At 39.0% G+C, this 22142-nt stretch overlaps 1 protein-coding gene across 5 annotated transcripts in view; it reads left to right on the top strand.

The window, feature by feature from the left end:
* Nucleotides 1–22142, top strand: part of pou6f2 (POU class 6 homeobox 2) — an 82124-nt gene that overhangs the window by 2931 nt on the left and 57051 nt on the right. For all 5 annotated transcript variants that reach the window (XR_005071517.1, XM_037079377.1, XM_037079379.1 and 2 more), the window contains 2 exons: nucleotides 3986–4173; nucleotides 19231–19328. Coding sequence is in view for 4 of the 5 variants with exons in the window: in XM_037079377.1 (XP_036935272.1) it covers nucleotides 3986–4173; nucleotides 19231–19328 (286 nt within the window). In the remaining variant the exon portion in view is untranslated. The remainder of the gene's footprint in view (nucleotides 1–3985; nucleotides 4174–19230; nucleotides 19329–22142) is intronic.

Genomic DNA, 22142 nt, shown 5'->3' with positions numbered 1-22142 from the left:
TTACAATTGCATTACAAGGAAAACTAACTCATTAACTTCCAACAGAAAAACAAAACAGCTAATGACTATATTAATTTATTTGCTTTTTAGCCGATAGACCAAATAGAGTAATGATAATGAGCTTTAAAGTAAGCTGCCGTAGATTGATGGCACATAATAAATGATTTTATGTATTGTATTGTACGTAAATACACTTGTCTTGAAAGTCTTGTAACCTGACAAAGCACACACATGATTTGATGACAATAGAATATATTAATGTTTAATAGAACCTGTGAAGCCTGAAAAAAAGTATGATACATGGTGTGGTGTATTTTGTTTAGAATTTAAACCTAATTCTTTTTTTATCCTTATTTAGTCCAGGGTTACAAGTGTCCTCAGACATATTTCAATCATTCATTTGGACAAAGCAGGAAAATGGACATGTGACCAGTGCATCATTGAGATCACAAAATTCATAACCTATGTGTGCAGTTTTACATCATGTAGTGTGTTTCACTGGAGAAGTAAGGAAATTATGTGTACACATAAATGTCACTCTACATAATAATATTTTTAAGCATTTAAGCATTACATAGCTTTCAGACTCTGTGTGTTTTGGAGTTTTTCTTCAGTCCAGCACCTTTTTGTTTAACTTGTTTGGATGTGTGCACTTCTTGCACAAAACTTCTTGCATTTACAAGCTGCAAACCTCATGCTAATTTCACCTGGTGGTGAGACAGAATTAGAAAAATATTAAAAAACAGAAAATACAGTATCAGTTAAATCTAACAATCTAAAGTGTTACTGTAACTAGAATTCCAAAGTCAGTTTGTGTGAGAGAAAGTTTAATTTGTCATATGCAGGGCTGCAACTAGCTTAATAATTCTTTATTAATTTACCTTGAATGCATGTTGATATATCCCACAGCCCAAAGTGATTTAGCCGTTGTGCTTGTGTTATTTGAGTAGTGGTCCAAAACCCAAAGATAATCAATTTATTATCATGTTTCAGAAAGAAAAAGACCAGACCAGATCTCTATTTGTCCATTTCAGTATAACACTTTTGAGAAAACAGTTTGAGATAGGTGTGTTAGTGGATGTATTGCACCATTTCCTTTGCATTAACCAGAAGAGCACCCAATGTCCCTCACACTGAGACACTGCAAAGACCACTAGCTATTAGCATGGATATCTGATGACACTCTGGACCCTCTGCTAACCACCGATTATTCAGCCACTGGGGGTGTTTGGTGAGCGGGAGGCAGAGGGAGGATCAAGTGCTTTTTCTTGTTCTTGCAACCTGTTCCAGGGCTGTGGCCAGACTGAGTGAACAGAGAAGAAATGAGACAAACCTTCTCCCTCATATCTGCTCCCACCAACCTTCTTACAACCTCATGTTGTTACTCTAACCAGAGGTCTAAGGGCTACTTAAAAAAATTAAGCTAATCCGTCACACATCCACTGCCTAGAATCGGTAATGTAATTTCTTATGGTAAATTCTTAAATATCCTCTTTTATTACGGACCTTTACAATAAGATTACAGTTATCCCATTATGTGTAATTGCATTAGTCCCTGAGCTTAAATTAATAAACACGCAATTTGGTGGCTAGCTTTTTTGAAATGAGGTAATTAACTGCTGCGTAAGATGGTGAGAGATGTGTTGCCCCCTTATCCTGGAGCCTCAGAGGCCAGAGGAAGATTAGAGCTCTGATCTCATTCCCAGCACTTGTTTGGAGTCTGTCAGGAAGAGAAATGCCAGCATTAGAGAGGTACCGCCACACTCCTGATATGATGAAATAAGGAGAAAAGGGGAAAGGGAAAAAGATGGAGGGATGGACAGAAAGGACCCTGCCCTTCTCTGAAGTGTCAGTAGCTTGGTTATTCTATTTTTCATCGTAGCTGCTGGGGCAAAGATTCCCATTTTTCCTTTATTTTTTTTCCCCCACCTCGTAACAAAAACCACTGCTCTCATTTTTTATAGGTCTTGCAAACTCTCATGCCCCAGTGAAAATTACATTGTGAAACGGTAGAAATTTCAGGGCTGCCTGTGCTCTCCCCTGTCCCTCTGAGCTTTCAAACAGTCAACAGACTGTGAAGAATAAATAATAAAAAACTATTGATTATTTTGATGACTGCAAGATTCAATTAGGTATTAATTTTGCCCTCCAGTGGACCTATCAAGCAACTCAAAGGAGAGGAGGTGGGAGGTGGGGGTGGACCCAAATGCATGCAGAGTGTGGCCAGGCTCAGACAGAGGGGAAAATGTGTTTACCTCGGCGGGGAGAGAGGTGCATTGATGCGCAGTGTCCCACATTTAAGTGCTCCACAAATGAAGCCCTGATGACTAGTGACATTGTTACCAGGGGTATGAGTATTGACCAGCCGGCTCACGTTTTTAACGACAGCTTAAACTATTTCTATTGATTAACATTTTCATAGATTATCATGTGTCATATCAAAGAGGGCTGAGCACATTAAAAAGGCCCCTCTGGGCAGGAACTCATCGACCACCCTGATAAAAGTGTGGGGGGTGTTTGATGGGTGCGGGGGCAAGATAAGAGTCACCCCCCTCTTTTTTCCTTCCTGTGCCTATATGTGCTGGTCACCTGTCCTTTGCTCAGATATATTTAGGCTGGACTTGATTCATAAATAAGGAAGAGGACCATCGTCCTGCTGCTGTGTGTCTGCGTCTCAGAGCCTGAGGTGTGTTGAACACTGTCTGAGGAGCTCTCCAGTCAAGGGACACAAGGCGGAAGAGACAGAGGGAGTATAGGCGGGAGGTAGTGTGTGTGTGTGTGTGTGTGTGTGTGGGTGTGTGGGTGTGTGTGTGTGTGTGAGGCAGAAAAAGAGAAAGAGGGAGGAGGTGACGTCTCTTGTGCCGGGCTTAGGAGGCAACCTCAGGCTTGAACCTGTGGCGGTCGTTCAGATACACAAAGGTTGAGTTGGCTGCTTCTGGTTCAGTAGGAAGCATGTTCTAGCTGGTGTCTGCACTGTGGTGGCATGTTTTAGCTGCTGTGTAACCGACTTCAACAATTGGACTTTCAGAACTCTTTTTTTTTTCTCTCTTTTTTCCTCTGGAGCTTCGCTTAGGTGAGAGCAGTTTTTAACGTAAACTTTTCTGTTTAATGTTTGTAGAAGCTAAACTGTATTCTGTTAATTTGGTGCAAGTGCTGGAACTTACTGTAGATAACAATGTCCTGGTAAAATGCTCTTAACATATATGTTTTTCCTAAACAGTGATGTTTCAGTTTATTTCACTTTGCAGAATTTATTTTATTCATTCTTTTCCAAGATGCTCAGACAGATAATGCTCTCATGTTAATCTTTACTCCAATCATGCAGATGCTGTTCATTCGTGTTTCTAAGTGCTGACAAAAAATGAAAATAATTGGGAGAAAAATTTGGGAACATCAGTGACTTCATCTCTCGTTTAAATCAGGCCTTAAGTTCATGTTGCCTCACACTCTGAAGCAAGATGTCACCTTTGATCTCATTTTGTGTCCCCAACTGTGCGAAAATTGATATAATCACTGGTGTGTGTTTTCTCTCCTATCTTTAGATGTAGAATTATATTTATTTCATTTATTTATCAGCGCACAGCCAATGGTCCTCTTTGTAGACTGCTGTCAGCTTAGTGTTTGCTGAAGATGAGGCACATGTCAGGTAGTAATGAGCCCTTGGAGATGGATGTATCACCGTTTTAGGGCTGCAGGGTATAATGGTAAAGCCACGCGATCCGTAACAGTTCTTCACCAGGCAGCAGCCGGCAGTATCAGCGGGGTAGCACCAGCCACAGATAAAAGAGAGAGCTGGAGAGGGAGGGAGCAGGAGAGAGAGGGAGAGGGAGAGTGATGAGTGAGCAATAGAAAGGAGAAGCTGGGTAGAGAGAGTGAGTAGAGACATAGAGAAGGACCCGGTGAGGGTGAGACGCCGAAGCACATCTAACCAGGGGTGTTTTTCTCTTTTTTTTCCCTCCTCCCTGTTTCCCACCTGGGCTCCCAGCTCCCTCCAGGATCCGATGATTACAGGGCAGCTGAGCAAGCCGCTGCTTTCCCTGCGCAGCGACATGAGCGCAGCAGAACTCCGGGCGGACGACAAAGCAGCCACTTCAGACAGCGATCTGAACGACGAGCCCCTGCTTCTGCCCTCCGAGGCCACGGACAGAGAGGGCACTCCCAACAAGCTGTATGGTAAGTCAGCTAACAAACCTCTATTTGTCCATTTTCTTCCATAAAGCTGCTGGCTGAGGTGTGTTTGAGGCAGCGGTGAAGTGGAAACGGTGGGCTTCCAGTGCTGGGACAGGTGTCAGCAGTGTCAGGCAGCAAACTAACTTTTAGAGCAATGAACAAGTCAAGGTTTAGCTCTTTTAAAGCTTTGATATTGTTATGAGGAAAGTGTATTTTATGTAATTTTTGTGTGTTAAGATGCACCTTGGGACTTTTAGACTTGGATTTTCTTATCAAACGAGTTCATTTGTTGTCAGGTTAGATGAGAGTGCATTTACAAGACTACATGTAATTCCTGTTTATTGTGGTTTCTTTTGAAGATGCGGCGGTTAGCCATCAAAGAATTATTAGATCAATGTGACCCTTTATCACTTCTGTAAATTTTACAGCAGCTTCTTTGCATGACTCTCCTAAATATAAAATGTATTTTAAAGTTTAACTGACCATTTAAAATCTAATCTTACTGTTGGGATATTTTGCTTTAAACCACTTTCACGACCTTGGTGGTGTTTGGTCATGCTATGTACGTTTTCTTTAATTTAAATAAATTAATTGTAATATTGTTAGAATTAATTTCAAATTATGCAGATGAATAATAACTTAAATGGAAACCTTTACTTATATTAATTAATGTGTTTATCATCTACAAATCAGATATAATATTAGTGTTATCAGTTATTACTGTAGAGGTTTATCATCTCACAGTCATTTATTTTCAGTTTTCAGTTTATTCAGTTATTTTTACTCTGCAAGCTAGATATCTTCTAAATTAGCCAATTTCTATATCAGCATGCCTCATTATTTTTGCAGTTATCTCCTTAATTGAGTGTTCACACTATTTTGGTATTTTGCCTAAATCAATGTGTGTGTGTTTTTTTTATTTTTTTAATTATGAGCTGTTTCAGTCATGTGGACTAATTCAATCACTAAGCATTGTCACGAATCAATAAGCATAATGATATAAATTACCATTTTAGCAAATTATCAAATTAATTGTAATGAGAAAGTAATGTAGCCCTAAAGGGTTTTTTTCTTGAGATGCTTAAGCTTTTATAATCATCAGAATCAGAAATAATTACAAACTGAATGGTTATATTAACATCAAATGTAAATGCAATACAATGTCCAGTAACTGATGGACAAATGTTTGCTTATAGAGAGAGTTACAGAATTTAAACTCATATTGGATTTCAATTGAATGATTTGTATTTGTGAAATGTATCCATCTCCACTGAACAAATTATTTTCAATACTTATTTTTCAGTAGAAAGCTTCTTTGAGTGGCAAACATATTTGAAGGACTTCCTAAAAGATCTGATTTCCTCAATTTATCCTCTTTATTTGCTCTTTTGTCAAGTTTTAATATTATTATTATTGGAGCAATTGTTTTTTATTGGGATGCAAGGTGACAAAAATCTCTCTCTGATGGCTTCAGATGTTGGTTTTAGTTTTGAATATTTGCACAAGCTGTCTTGTCTTCTCTGTTTGAGATTGTCAGTTTGTCTCTTTTTTATTTCTGAAAGTTAAACTGTGTGTTTATTTCAGTGTGTATGCGTGTGAAAGAAATTTTGGCATATATCTGTTTAATTGCTGGTTATGAATTAATACTGCAGTAAACAGTGCAGATTTTTTAGTTTTTAGATTTTAATGAGAAGTGTTTATGTTGTACATCACTGTGACTGGATCTGTGTGTGCGTGCATGTGTGCGTGCTAGGGTGTTTTTGTGTGTGTGTGTGTGTTCCCTGGGAAGTAGTATAGTATAGTGCCCATATTCTGAGCTTGCCAAACATTTGTGAACGAAATAAATTCAGAGTTTGGAGGAGGGATAGCCAAATATTACTCTCAGACCTCATCAGTGAGAGTCCAACTATCTTTTAAATCCTTATTTCAAGAATAAGCTGAGGCTGGAGTCTTCTAAACAAGAACTGTGTACTGCTGCGTTTGTCTCAGAAGTGTTGCAATTTGGTTTAATAAGCATCAAGTCTCGCCCTCTTTGTTCATTTCTGATCAGCCTCTATCTGACTCCTCTCCTGCATGTCTACTTTCTGCTTCTCTTTTTGTCTCGTGCACGCACACTTAAATGTTGTTAAATGCTTGACATTTAAATTTGAAGCAATTTTAATTAACATAAGAAGTCATTTAGAAAATATTGAATTGCTAACTGCTGTAACCGTAAGATTTTAGTATCCATTTTGTTCCTCGGTGACCTGTCTGTATACAGCGTGTGGCTGGTCGGAACTGCTCCAGTGTAACTTGTGAATTTCTCTCTGGCCGGTGGCAGAGCCCTGGGCTGTGCCAGCGGCAGGTTTGGTGTGGAAACCACTGCCCACATGAGCTGTCAGAGAGAAAGGCAGGGACTGACGAGAAGACGTGGCACAGTCGTGTCCTCTGCTTTGGCAGATAGGAGGGAAGCACAAGAGAGAGAGTGGTGGGTAGAAGAGAGAGACTCAGCGTCTTTTTATATTGTTTCCTTAAAAGCTGGAGAGCAGAGAGAGTTACTTTGTTTATCTCAGTCAAGAATTAAGATGGTAGTCTCATGTCCTGTTTGCTGTTAAGTTGAAGTTTGAGTGAATATTTTGGAAACTTTATTTGAAGTGCTGTGAGTTTAGACAGCTCTGTGTAGCCTATTCACATCCAATTGAGCGTATCACACATGGCTTTAAAGGTAAAAGCGAAAGATAGTTGATATTTTGAGGATATTCAATTAGTATACAGTGAGCAATATCTGAGGGTGTTTGGCTCTTTAAAGCAAACAGTTGAGACAGTAAAACACTGGTTTTATTTTGCAGTTATTTGAGCCACATTAGCTTGTACCCTGCTCTGTTGTCAACATGAATGCCACCTATGTGAAAACTAGGCCTTACATTATTCAGTTATTTTCTTTACGTGGTTCTGAACTGTGCAGAAACCACAAAGATTCTTCTCCTTTACTTCCGTGGTGGTGAAGAAGTGAGGAGTAAAATAAAACCGGATTCCTTTCTAGTAGAATGCTCCAATTTCATGATTGACATGACGCAAAACCAACGCACTTATCACATGCACAGAGAGAGCGAGAGAGTAACAGTACACACCAGTAGTTTCAAGGAAATGCAAATCATGTCGAGACTTAATTTGCTCCAGTAGAACTCAAGTGGTAGTGTATCTATTGTGTCGACAGCACGAAGATGATCATAAATGCTGTGAAACTGAAGACATCCTGACTAAGTTTAGAATTGTTTTACTACATTCATACACAGAGTTTTCATAACACAGTTAGCTGAAAGTGTGCACCTCTTGATTCATGCCTGATTCATGCCTTGATTCATCTTCTGCTAAGGACAAAGTACAAATAATTAGTTATAAACCTGCAGAAAATATGTAGAAAAGCAAAACTTCTCGTGTCATCGGTGCTGTTTGCACTGAAAGTGTTATAAATACGCAACCTTGTATGATAGTGTAACAGTTTTAAATCATCATTGCTGCAAAATCTCCGCTACCGTTTCATGAAGTGAATGATATGATAGCTTTGTGACTACTTCTACTGCGTTTGCAAGCGCCATACATGTTTTTATATTTAGAGAGCCTAGCCCAACTTTTCTTTCCTACAGAGTTAACTTATGACTTTGGTTTGTGCTAGTATGAGAAGGAGAAGTCAGTGGGAGACAATGACAGTAGCGGTCATGTTTGTCTACAGTAAATTGTCCACCTTCTACACCCACCACCACATGCTTACCGCAGTGGTGAAAGGGTCGTTCTCCTCCTAAAAGCTTGCCTGTGCAAATAGTCTTCCACTTCAGCTAACAGGGGCTACAAGGCACCACAAACATCCTGCCGCCTTGTATTTATTCCAAGTAGAAGTGGACATTAGGTGGGAAAGCTGTGGTTAGTAGGGCAAGCAATTTTTTCAAAAGACGAGATGGTGTTGGATGCGTACAGTTTCTGTCTTCTCTTCTCAAGCAAATCTCCCCCTTTCAGACATCAACAGACAAGATAATAAGACACTCAGAGCACAATTCCGTATTATATTCAGCAAGCAAAGGCTCATCTCTTGTCAGTTTGCATTTACTCTCCCAAGGATGTGACGCTTCTATCATCATGCTGTCAAAGAGAGCCAGGCTGGAACGACAGGAGCACTCATTTCATACACTTACTGTCTACATGAAATGGCCTGCACTTATACGGATTCTGCCAAAATGGTGGAACATTTTCACAAAGGTCACCTAGAGACCCCCCTCCCCAAAATGAATCTTTCATTGATTCCTGGTATTGGAGGTCATTCAGAACAAAAAAAGTCCACACCAAACGGCACATCTGCTGTAATGCTGCACCTCGTTTTTTAAGTATTTCCAGGATTATAAGGCTTTATTGACAATCAGATTGTTGTCTAAGTTAACTCAGTTTCACTGTAACTATTCAGGGACTGGTCAGGGAGTTTTATTTTGGAGAGAACTTTGTCGCAGTACTAGTCCTTAAATGTAACGTTGAACTATTTTTCATGATGTTGAAGTTTTATTGGCCATCTTTGTTTTACTTGGCTGATGTTGTTCATGGATATCTGCTCTAGTTTTAAAAAATCACATTTGTGTTTTCTATAGCATTTAAACTATAAGTGAACAGATTCCTTTTTACTGAAAGTCACAGATGTAAGTTTGCATACTAAATGTGCAATTTTTTGTTGTATGATGCAGAACACATAAGAAAAGACAAATTTCAAACTTGTAGTGGACAATGGCGAGACAGCGAAGAATGAATAAAAAACACTTTTAAGTATTCATTAACAAAAGTATTAAAACACTTCTTGGTTCCAAATGTTTTGTATATTAGCATATTTAATATGATGTGCATGCACTGTGCAACAGTGTTTTTATTTTCTACAGATGTTGGACAAAACTACTGTCTTTCGTGCAAAATTCTCTTTTGTGTTTGCAAATTCATACACACATGTAGACACACAAGGAGACATGAACACGCACACTGCTGCAGGCACGAGTTCTTATTATTTTTGTGTAATCAGCTTAGTGAGCAGGATGCATGATGGGATAGGCTGCTTGCTGATGCAAAGAGCCTCGTAATGTTGTGTGGTGAGGTTAAGTAATAAAGTGGCGCAGAACCCAGCGCTGAATGGGCCACGCTGAGTAAATAAGAGTGGATAAAGAAGACGGAGGGAGAACAAGTCTCTCCCCAGGAGGTGGATCTCATTATGGGGATTTCAGCTGTCTGCGCAAACTTGAAAACAAGCTTAATGCATGCCTATAAAGCAGGTGTAATACATTTGCTAATGTGCCCGCAGTGCCCATGGCTACAGCAGCACAATCACTGCGTGGCACGGAGGACGGGGACGTCTTGTTTTCGATGCAAACAGCAGCAAAGGTCATCAGGTTACACAGATGCTTGGTTATGCAGAAATGACTTTGAGCAACACAGGGAACTTCAGAAAAACTGACAATATAATTCTCCCTGTTGTTTGTATATTTCAAGTTAAGAAGAATATTTGTGTCCAGACTAGCAACTATTTCTAAAGGAAAGCACAAGATCTGTAGGTGGATAGCTGTGGAGAAAATAAATTGAATTTCAACATGCATTTATTTAAGTTATACACTTTCTTTAAGTTGGGAATTCATTTTCAAAAAACTTATATGTTGCGAGGCATGCACTCCATAACCAATATCAATAAGCCTTTCATGTAGAGCTAACAAAGAGGCATCACATCTCCTGGCACGGACACGGTTGGTGTTGTTGAGATGTAATTGAAGCTGCAAGGGTCACATTTTCGGAATAGAAATTACAGTCTTGTCTTTGACTTGTGTGGCGTGAACCAGAGATGCATCCCACAGCCCTTGTGTCCTTCACAAGCCTTTATTATTTATAACGCTCGCTCTTTGAGCAATGACCAGTACTAATGCATAACCTTCTGTCCTTCTGGCTGATTCGCTTCCTTTGAAACCAAAGATTGAGGCAGGAGAAGTGGGTGTATGGTGGATGAGGCATGGGTGTGGGCGGGTGGAAGGGAAGGGGGGGCAGTGTAGGGCAGCAGAGATCCAGGCTATCGAGAAGTTATTATGTTTTTTCCCTTTATATCTGAGGATGTGGAATAACACTGTGATGATTCTTTTCTCCAGAACAGAGTTATGTGCTTCAAAGCAATACTATTTCCTGACGTCCCTCCTTCCACTATTTGTCTGCTCCACAAGAATAATGTGCTGGCAGGGGTGGGGTTGGGTGGGGTGAGCGTCTTTTAGCGACATGATTATTTCCTTGTTTCCACCTTTACCCACTCAGTTCTGTAAATAACAGTGCAGCAGGGGAACAACTAATGCAGGAGTTTGTTCATTTCTGGATAAACTCTGTTTAGCTCAGGTTCAGTGGAGGTAAAGATATACTCTTGCGCAGTTTGTATCACCTGATGTTATCCCATAGTGATTGAGCCTATGCTGCAGTGCTGGTGTGATCCATTGTTATTATACCCCTATGACAGAAGGAATGGGTGAGGAGGGGGGAGGAGAGGAGGCTTTGAGGGGCAAGGGGTAGAAAGTGGGACATAGGCAGCATTAGTGCTGGGTAGCCCGGGGGGGCGCGGCTGATGTGTCAGGCATGACATGTGGGTGTCTAGCCCCCCACGCTCACTCAAACACACATACACTGGACTGCCCTCACACCCCGATGGCTACTTCTGAGTGTCCTGCAGTTGACCAGATGCAACTCAGGATGGACAAAAATCCCAAAGAGGCTGTTTTTAATGTGATTGTAATGTATTGTTGAAGGTCAGCTGCAACTTATGATTTTTTTTCTTTATCATTGATCAATATGTTGATCATTAAATGGAAAAAATAGTCATAACATGTCCATCCAAACTTTTTCAACTAGTACAAATCTAAAATATATTTGATTTGAGATCATCTAAAAAGATGAAAAAGAAATCAGAAAATCCTCATATTTGAGAAGGTGGAACATGTGAGTTTTTGATAGTTCAGTTCACAAAGGTTCAGTGAATAACTTCAACTGCTTATTCAATTGAAAAGAGTACATATGAATTGTCTTTTTTCGATTTACCTGTGGATTAATTGTCTTGAGCACTAGCAGTAAATAAGCAGAAAATATAGTGAATAATATATATTGGTGATATGATATAAAAGATGCGTTTAGTTGTGTTCATCATTTTTGATTATTGAATTCCCACTGAAGATAACCATTTGAGGAATCATTGCAAGAAATATGTGCTGATGTTATATTCTGTGTATGTAAAAATATTGGCTGATATATATCAACATATGACAGATTTCATTCTTGGAAAAGGCCCGAAAAATCCAGACTCTGTTGAGCTATATTTGAGAGTTTTTAACCATGGAACTTTGTGCATTTTTTTCTTGAAGTTTTTTTTATTCATAAATAAATGTGTTTGGTCTAACAAACTTTAAAATAGTGACATACATTTACATCACTATTTCAAATGTGTCTTCACATTGTTCTACCAATAGAGCACAGCACAAATATATTTACTTCAACAAAGAGAACATTAGAGAAGATGGAAGCAAAAAATGTTTTATTTTTCTTCAAAATAAACCTTATTAGATATCAAAAGTGATGAATTTTCTGTTGACCAACTGATAATCCTTTCAACTCTAGTCAAAAGACCACAAACAGAGTGAGAGGAAGGCCTTTATTGTGCACAGGGTTGCAGGCTGCTGGCAGCAGAATCCTATTTACAGCAAATATCATTTAAGTAATTTGGGAGGAGGAGCAAAAGTGAAGCAGGCATCTCCTAAAAGGCTTATAGCTCTCTAAAGCTAGTCTTCATCTCAGTGTCCCTCCTTTGCTGATGGCCATAAAAGGATGAAGAATAATTTGGATTGTTATTTGCCTCTTTCAACCCTGAGCTAATCAGGTTGACATTGCTTTGGGAATGAGGAGGACGCACCACAACAGATGTGCTCATGTGCAAAGTGTCCCAAGTCCCCTGTGAGGCTGCAACACAAAAGCCCTCACCCCCTCCCTCCTCCATCCCATCGCCATCCTTCTTTCCCCATCACACCATCTCTCCTTCTTGACCTTTGAAATGGGCATTGCCTCTTCTCACCAATTTGCCTCCCTCTGGTCCCTCTTGTGCTTGTGCTGCTTCCATCTCCACTCCAGCATCAAGGGAGAGCCAGGTAAGAGCTGGAGCAGAGCACTCTCATGTCAAAGAGCCTTTTGGTGAAGACCTGTGGCCTCGAGTGATAGCATAAGTGTTGGAGCACAGGGTCCTTACTGCTTTAAGCATTGTTTGCATGCAGATTCTCCGCCCAGTCATCACAAACTGGCTTACTTCTACAAACTCAAGTGTACTATTTCCTGTTGTTTATGTCAAAAACATCCAGCCAGTGGAGGCATCTATTACACCATCGCATCATATCCTCCTTGCCTGCGTGCCCTTCTTCTTCTTCTTCTTCTGTCCTCTGTGTCTTCCCTTCTCTGCTTCAGGCTTAACAGTCACCTCAGAAATGGTCACAGAACTGCTGAGGTGTAAAATCCTTTCTGTTCGGCACACTCCACAGCACCACCTCCAGTGTAATTCCTTAACTCCATAATTCCACTTTGTGCCAGAATAATGAATGAGATAGATTTTTTTCTCCCCTGTAAGGTCTACGCCCTTGCACGATGAGGAATCAGGCTTTAATGTCGGGGGGCCCGCAGAGATTGCCGTGGCCTCTTCTCCCTCTTGCCCTGCGCTGGGCTCTTAATTAAGGAAATGACAGCTCTCTGAGCAGCAGCAGTAGCCATAATGTAGCTAATAGTGTTACAGGCAGCCACTCAAAAGTCAGTCTCTGGCGATTTTCTATCCCCAGAAAGACTATTGAGCTATCCCGGGCAGCTTCTCCACCCCAGACTCTAAACAGAGTATTACTTCCCTGCTGGCCCAGAGGGAGCCATCTGACTAAGAGCACCTGGAGTTATTGGCAGCAGATTATGCCCTGTGTTATTGTTGAGGGCTTTGGTGGGAGTAATGAAACACTGGGCTAAATCACCAGTGATTTTGGCTCCCTTGCATTCTTCAAGGAGTAAAGTAAATCACTGTAAAGCCTACACTGCATGTTATAGTCTGGTCTCTGCTCCCTGTATGCAACATTACAATTTGGACTTTATTTCCAGGCTGCTTCAGAAAAATAAAAGCGAAGTGATCTGTCTGTCCACATTTCTTTCTCTCTCAGTTCTCTCTGTGATGCCACATCAACTTTCCAATTGGTATTAACAAAATCAATGGTCAAACACTCTGGGACAATTGGTTGTGTATTGATGGAATTAAACCTCGTGTATGATGTGGCTTGTTGTTTATCTGCGGCCATTCTTTACGCTTCAGCAGCTCACAGATCGCTGTCCTGCAAACACTCAGCACAGCGCACATTTCATGATGAAAATTATATTTCTGCGCATGTTTCTTGTGCTATAAATTCATCTGCTTCATTTTATCCTAACAGTTAGGAATGTAATTAACTTGTAATCTTTAGTCTTTTTAAATGTGTTCACATGTGAAATTATTTTTCCACAGATTAGATTTCAGTGGCAAAATGATTGACAACATCTTAATAGCAAACACATGCACTCAGCCAGACATTTTCAAAAGGACCATTATAAAAATGGGGGTTGGCTGTTCATTCTGAATAGGCTGAATCGTTACCAGGCCTCTCTCGTACATTTGACAACTTACATAATGCATTTCCACTAAAATAGCTTAAGTGTTAAAGCTTCTTTTATGGGCAAAAATTGATTCATGAATGCACTGAGGCGAAAGCTAACATGAACACAAAGCTTTCAATAACACCCATTTTATTCAGACTGTCAATGTATGAAGCGGTTGCATTAGACAAGGTGGCATGCTGATTGCTTTATGAAATCCAGGCTAATTGTTTTGTGGTGTAGTCCTTGGGGCACCCTGCATTAAGACAGGCCGAATGAAGTCAAATAAATATAGCTCTTTACCCCCCCTCAACCACACACACACACACACACACACACACACACACACACACACACACACACACACACACACACACACACACACACACACACAGGGAGAGCACACACAGACCTTCTGCCTTGTGTGGCATTGAAAGTCGCTCTCCAGAGGCCACTTTGGTGATCAATGAAAGAGAGTTTATATAGTGGTGGATATTGGCAATATTTCCATGACATAAGTCACATCAAATTGCACCCTGTGACCCGTAATAAATATGATTATTTCAGTTAAAAAACACCGAAAATATCATCATGTTAGTGTCAGTATGAGTTCCAAATTCACAAGACCCAAATTCATCTCTTTACCTTTAATTAAAAGTCATGAAAACAAACATGTATTTATATTCAGAATGATGATTTAAGCTCAAGACATTAAAAGAAAAGACCTGAAACCTGTATGTCCTACTGTAGATAAATGCAAAGCTGTGTTGAATGTGCATTGCCTGTCCTTTCATCCATTTGGCCTCCTCTTTCATCTTTCCTCACATCAATACGTCCATTCATTCCATTTTATTCATTGTGTAATCTGCTTATAATCATGGCATCAAAGGACTATCTTTTTCAGTAAAGTTTCTCTTTTTTTCCACTGCATATAGTATTAATTTCTATCTGGAAATCCATTTAAGAATCATTCACATTGGATAAGTACATTTTCTTTAAAGAAAAAGAAAAACATGTACAAAGAATCCAGTAATAAAAAAGAATTGAAGATTGACTCCCTGGATATTTCTCCTGTCAGCTATTTAATTTAGTTAAAGAAATTACACAAATCCTCTGGGGGAAGATGTGCATGTGTATTTGTTTATCATCGATTTTTTTCCCTGCGATAAATGCGTTAACGTTACAGATATTTGCAAGGGGGATGAAGCTTTCTAAGTTATTGTGAGATGATGCAATGAAAGGCATCAAAGAATCGTTATCCAGACAGTCTCCCACACTGTTTATCAGATAGAATGCATTATTCACAACCAATAACTACAGTCATGAGCCATACTGTTTGGAGCCTATTGATGATGTTATAAAGTCTCATTCCTTCATTATAGCTGAATATCTTAATATAGCTAATTGGCTTTATTATGATGATAACTGGACAGTTCACTGGGGTTAAAGCCATACAGTAGCACTGCTGGGTTTATTATCGTCATCAGTCTGGCAGCTGTGTTTGAGATTGTGTGAAAGTTTGCTGTGACTAAAAAACAGTTGTAAGACAGACTGTTTTAAGTCTGCAGGGAAGAAAATACTTTAATTTTATAACATCCAAAGTGAGAAATAAGTGAGATACAATGCCGCTAATTAAATGTCATATTATAATGGCTTCATGATATTGCATTCTCAAAAATAAATGTGAAATTATACAGCACATGGTGATGATATTGTGCTGTATCTGCAGCTTTATGTTGGCTCTAAGTCTTTCCTGTATGCTCAGATTGATCTTAATTCCAGATACCAAGTGCACAGGGTGGGGTTGTGCACAATGTGATCCATAATGGGTGAAATAATTGGTGAAAAGAGACTGGCTTGTCAAAATATCTACTGTGTTGCGAGGTTGATAAGCGAGAGGATGTGGACTTAACGTCGAGAAGCAGGGCCAGCCAGCCAGCCAGAGGTAGAGACCAGCTCGAAAAGCAGGCTTCCCCTTGGGCTTTCACATCAGCCATCAAATGCTGGAGGTTTCTTAGGTCATGCCATTCACCAATTATTTGGATTTTATGTAAAGATGAAATGATTTTACTTGGCGGAAGAGAGTTTTAAAATGTAATGCATAAATATACTTGACAGGCAATGAGATCTTGCTGGCAAGGCTATTCAGTAGAACGTTTTGTATGAAGCTTTTATAAAAGGACTAGACCACTGCATGCCTTGTATGTTTAACAAGAAAAAAGCTTATTCATCCTTGAATAAAAAGACACAATACACCAGGGCTTTATTTTTTATTTAAAAGCTGCGATATTCCATTTAAGAAAATCGATCTTAGAGTGGAAATGTGATTACTTTTTTTTTTTTTTTTTAAATTCATTGCCAACATTGTGCAGCTTAACAAGGTCGTGTGGCCTTCAAACGCATTTCCACATGGTTGGCTTGACTTCACCTACAAAATCCATTTTATTAAGGGGGAGAGCTGTTTTATGAAGGAGACAGTACTTTTATTAAGATTTTTTATTTGTGTTTTCATACTATACACTCAAAAGGAAATCATGCTCATTAAATTACAGATGGCACATAACCTTTTTGTAAGATGATCACATTGATATTTTTTTTAACGAATAAGTGAGCTGTATTGCCTTCTTTGTTGGCCATTTAAAATCTTTCTTTTATTGTGTCTCCTCGGAAGTGACTGCTATTGTTAACACAACATTGAGTACAATTGAGAACAATGAGTCTATATTTGTCACATACTAAATGACCAGCAAAGCAAAATTATTAAACTATTTTTTTTATCTTAAAATAAAAATTTCGAAATCATTTTGATGGTACAGTGTCTTGTCAAGGGGTCAGTGGTGTCTCTGTCTTAGCTGCACCACCCCATCATTTGTTTTTGCACTATGTAACTTCAGTGAAAGGGTCAGATCACAGCATTACATATATGTTTACTTCAAGATACAAGTTTCCAACATATAATGTTGTTATAACATAATGAGTTTTGTTGTTAGTTTGCACCTATGTAACATCTTAAACTGTAAACTGTGGGGTGTGCCAAATTGAACAAAATGCTCTAAGTCAAAAGATTCTAACAAAGTATTGATCTTAGAAAGAGTCTCACAACACAAGTCGACAAATTTCCCATATTACATCGTAAATATTTTGATTCCAGTGTTGGTCATTCCTGATTGGTTTAGGAAAACATGTGACATCTCCTTATTCCAAATGAGCCCCGACCACAAAAAAAACAAAAACAAAAAAAAAAACAGAACTATTGCACAATAATAAAACAGTTTCAACTTTGACAGAGGATGTGTAAATGAAGGCCCCCATCACGTACAATATGATATGATCATTACGATACAAAATTATTGTCAGTTTACGCTCAATTTATCTTGCATCCTTAGGTACAGTAGTTCCTCTCAAGAAGTTTGCATATGAATTGGACATTCCGTCACATATATGGCACATAAAAGCACACTGAACAAATTAGCAACAGGATAGACCGATGTATAAATGAATTCCTCAGCATGTTGCATATAAATCGAGGGACGCTCAATCGCGTATTTTAGGACCGATATTAGCTCTCTCTGTGTAAACATGCAGCGGGAAGAGAAAATCAGTTTTAATGGCCTTTAAAAATTATATGAGTCCTTTAGAAAAAAACATGCTTTTAACTCAGTTTAAGTCAGTTATTAATATAAACCATATCATTATGTAGATTCACTTTATACTTAGTCCATGCTCGCTCGTTTATGTTTATAAGTATTTTTTTAATCACATTGACTGGTTATGATCTGTCAAAGAAAAAAGTTTGCTTCCTTGAAACTCAAGACTCAATTAGAGCAGAAAATCCAAGGAGGAATTTACCACTGTAGTACTGATGATGCTTTGTCTACAAAATGTAGTACAACACAAAAATACACACAAAAAAGACAACCTGATAGAAATGTCTCTAAAGAAAATGCTTAAATACCTTGGGTAACTGCTTGAAGGTCAATCAATATGGGTTGAGGCTTATGTTGTAAAACATGCCAGTTGGCATCAATAGAAAGCTTGAAGTTGTCATTGGAACAGAGATGAATGAACGATGAATCAGTGAGTAGAAATTAACCACCGTATTGACAGCCAGTTAGTTATTGAACAAGGGTCCTTGTGTATCATAACAAGTAGCTTGACCACTAGAGCTTCACCTTCACAAACTTATTCCAAAGGGATTCATCTTCTAAACCATCTTTTCAACTCTCTTTTGAAGAAAATCGATTTGAGTTTGCCTCATGTATTGTACCTTTGTTCCCAAAGTGTGTCATTTTGTTTTGTATTGTTTTTAGAGTTTAAACAATAAAAAATTCAACTTGTTATTGTGAAAGTGTTTAACTCTTACCCAGTATATTTGTCTATTTTCTCTTGTCAAAATTGTTACAGTTAGTACTGTATGAGCTGCAATCACCTAACAAATAACACTTTAGTTTAATAAAGCAAACTTGTTTGTAGACATCACATCTTTTTTAGAAAAACACCTTGTATTAAGTTTCTTATATTTGTTTTTAAGTGGCTTTTTTTGTCCATGTTCATTGTTGTTTTAGTCGAAGTTTGTGCACAGTTTTCTTCCCTCAAGTAAACTGAAAAGAAAACTGAAATTTTTAGTCAGGTGGGATTGCATTTCTCTGCAGGAAAGTCGTTTTGGTGAAAGACATCTAAGTGACACTTCATTTTTTTGGCAGTTCTTTCTGCAAGATTTACTCATCTTTGCAGTCTTTTGTGTCAACAGTGAGGGCTCCTGCGATCTCGATATCGTGGAAGTCAAAGGGTGAGGGGTCAAGGCAGCCTTTCCGACCTTTTTCGAGCAGTCCACACTCGTTGCGCTGCTGAGAGATGCTGTGAGATAGGGATGGCTATGATGTCCAATCGTCAGTGTCCTTTATTTTCCCTGCAGCCATCAGCAAGCTTATTATCATGTCCCTGTCTGCTGCGCTCCACTCTGCCCTCATAGCAAACAGGTCTAATTGTGTCTCGTAGCTGCAGGCTCACAGCGGAGGGGGGGAGTGGGTTTAGATGAGTGATACTCAGTGATGTAAATGGCTGAATAATATGGCCCGAACGTTTGTGGTGGAGCTCTATCTCTCAGCGGTAATCTAGGCCATCGGGGACCCGCCAGTATGCATCATCCCCCATCAATGAGCCTCTCTGCTGGTTGGTAATTTATTCAGTGCTACAGTGGTTATTGATAAAGCACTTAAATACAAATTCCCCTTCTTACACAACTGCCCTCCTCTGCACTGTGCAAATCTGCGTTGTAATATCACATCATGGTCTGTGTTGTGTGTTTATCTACTCGTATTGTCTGTGTTGTTCTAAGGTGGGCTCTTTGTTCTCTTTTTCTTCCTGCTGTTCTGCCTGTTGCTCTCTCAGGAGCTCGTGACGGTTCAGTCCAGTCCGACGCCAGCAGCAGTCCCTCTGAGCAGAGCCAACTGGGCCAGTCCCACCCAGGATATCCAATGGGTCCACAGGTGAGTGAGGGGATCATGCAACAAACTGAGGCTAAACTCAGAACACTCTATCTGTTAATGAATGATTATTTGAACACTTAAAGTCAGCCCATATTTTGGTGTTTTAAGAAGTTGAAGTCATTTAAGAAGTTCAGATTAAAGAGTTGTAAAGCCTGTACAGGGCTCCAGAGTCCGACTACTTTGGTTGAACATGTGCCCAAAAATGTGTCAATTTAACATTTTCATTGGTTGTACGGGTGCGCCTGACATTCAGCAGGGGAGATTAAATATTTTTTGTTATTACAATTTATAGTTGTGTGTGCTGCGATTTAAACAGAGAAAAGCACTTCTGTCTGCACCTATATTCCTGTTTACAGTCTTAACATAAGGCATTAGGAGATTCAAATAAAGTGTTTTATTGGATGCATTCAGATTATGCACTGGACCACCAAAATGAAAACGTGATGTGCACCAGTGTAAAAAGTTTGTCCGGAGCTCTGCGGTTTTCTTGGTGGGGTGGTTAGACTTCTTGTCATTAAACTTACAGAGATCTGGAGAAACTTAACATAAAAGTTTAAATAAAACCGGCATAAATAAAATGTTAGGGGTTTGCACTCTTGAACCGGGTCGTCTCAAACAGCAGTGTCAGGCATGTGTGGCTAAAAAAGATTGTGACATATTAGAGAAAAAATTACCTGCACACTAGTAGAATTTATTCAGACGTAAAAAGAATCAACTTGTTATCTCATGATTTACGGATGTTATTTGTCAGCCAATTAAAAGACCCTGAAAACTGTAAGCCAAAGTTAAATGAAAATTAAAGTTAGATTATCACTGCTGATTTTATATATATATATATATATATATATATATATATATATATATATATATATATATATATATATATATATATATATATATAAAAATATTATTATTATTACAATTATCATTATATTTATAGTAGTTGTAATAGTTTATCACTCAAATACTAATCTGCTTCATGATTGACTGGGTACGGTTGTATCAGATTGGACTGACAGTAATCAACCAACTAATTAAAATATTGCATAAGTCCTGCATAACTACGTGACTTCACCTTTTTCCAAATGAGCCCTGCCTGCTCAAATGTGAAATAACCCAAACTGTAATAACTTTGCCAGAAAACAGTATGTGTGTGGAGAATCCCATTAGTCACAGAAGGAAGCTGATTTAGAAAGAAAAAATTCCAGGCCTTTAAATCTCTATAATTACAAAGTCTGTTAATAATACATTTTTTCATATTTTGTACATATAATAAATTAATTCTTTCTGCATCTGAAGTTCCTAGTTTTTCCTATGAAAATACTGATTAGGGTTGGGCAATATGAGCTTGAAATAATATCTTGATATTTTTAGATAATATCACAATACACAATATATAACGTGTTTTTAAATCTCCTTAAGAGCACTTTATGAATGTTAGCACTAGGTGAATAAATCAAATATCACAATATCTTTGACCAAATACCTCGATATCAATACTGGGTGATGGGATGCAGGGATGCCTATTGGTACTTGCACACAATGTTGACACAATGAGATTTTTGATAAATAATCAGTAATGTGGATATAATGACTAAATGGGTAAAGGCAAGTATTAGAACCAGTAGTACAGTTCTACTGTAGTACATCCATAGACCTGAGGCAGCCTTTCACTGGCTCTAAGTTCAGAAAGAAAACCTGCTGTCTGCTTCAAAAAATTACTGTGAAACATTAAACAGACTGAGGCGCAGAGCTGCCAGCCTCATCAGGTTTCAACAACCTTGTCTACACCTAGAGGAGTCGAGAATGAAGGGTACACCAGACATAAAGGTGTAACACTTAAATAAGGTCCAGTAATAAAGCGTTTTCGCAAAGTAGGTCAAAATATGACTGCAAAGTCAAAATGCCTGTGTGTCAGACTGTCTTTAGTCAGGTAATGTAGGGAGGTGTGAAATTCACAATATTTTCTATTCTGAGCAGTACACACAGTTTGGTTTAACTGTAACAGTGATGTATCGTAACCATCAGTATGACACTGTAATGATGATAAATGACTGGACAAATTGGCGCCAGTTGCAAGAGAAGTCAGAGGAGTACTGAGTTCTCTAATTGGCTTAAGCATCGTTCTTTTTGATGATGATCGGTCCGGTGCCGTCCTTGTTCTCCTCTTTGTGTTTGGTGTGGGCTCCGTCACAGCTGCTCTTTTCTCACTCGATGACCGTTGTTACTCATGTACAGAACAAAACCACTGAAAGAAACTAAACTAAATTCAGCACACTGAGATTACAGCCATAATGAGACAACGGTCAAGGTGTTTTTCATGAGATTTCATGTGTTTCAGTGGTAAAATCATTGATTGAGATTTGTTACATTCATATTCTTTTAGTGCTTATGGTTAGTGAAATACAAAGCATAACACTCCCTCACTAATTGTCACACTGTGAATATACCAGCTAAAATGTGAAATCCCAAAGTATTTTGTCATCACACATCATGTACAGATGTAATTGAGTTGTGGCGCTAATGAGCTGACAATACAGGCCGTGTCAAAACAAGCAGGGGAGCAAAGAGCCCCAGCCCGCAGCCCTGTTAATAGCTCAATCAGGAATTGTCCTATCTGATCAGATTTATTGGCCTGGTGGCTCGGCGATGTTTAATGAACATCTATCTCATTAGTGTTGCTCAATGTCACCACTCAACACACACAAGCACACACTGAGAGCGTCAGGTTTCCTCCACCCTCTTTAATAAGGCCATTCTGCCGGCACTCAGTGTTACTCAATGACAGTCAATCCTCATCAGGATAAACAAAAG

The sequence above is a fragment of the Acanthopagrus latus genome, chromosome 19, assembly GCF_904848185.1.
Source record: "Acanthopagrus latus isolate v.2019 chromosome 19, fAcaLat1.1, whole genome shotgun sequence".
Classification (NCBI taxonomy): domain Eukaryota; kingdom Metazoa; phylum Chordata; class Actinopteri; order Spariformes; family Sparidae; genus Acanthopagrus; species Acanthopagrus latus.
This window is presented reverse-complemented; position numbering and strand designations above follow the sequence as displayed.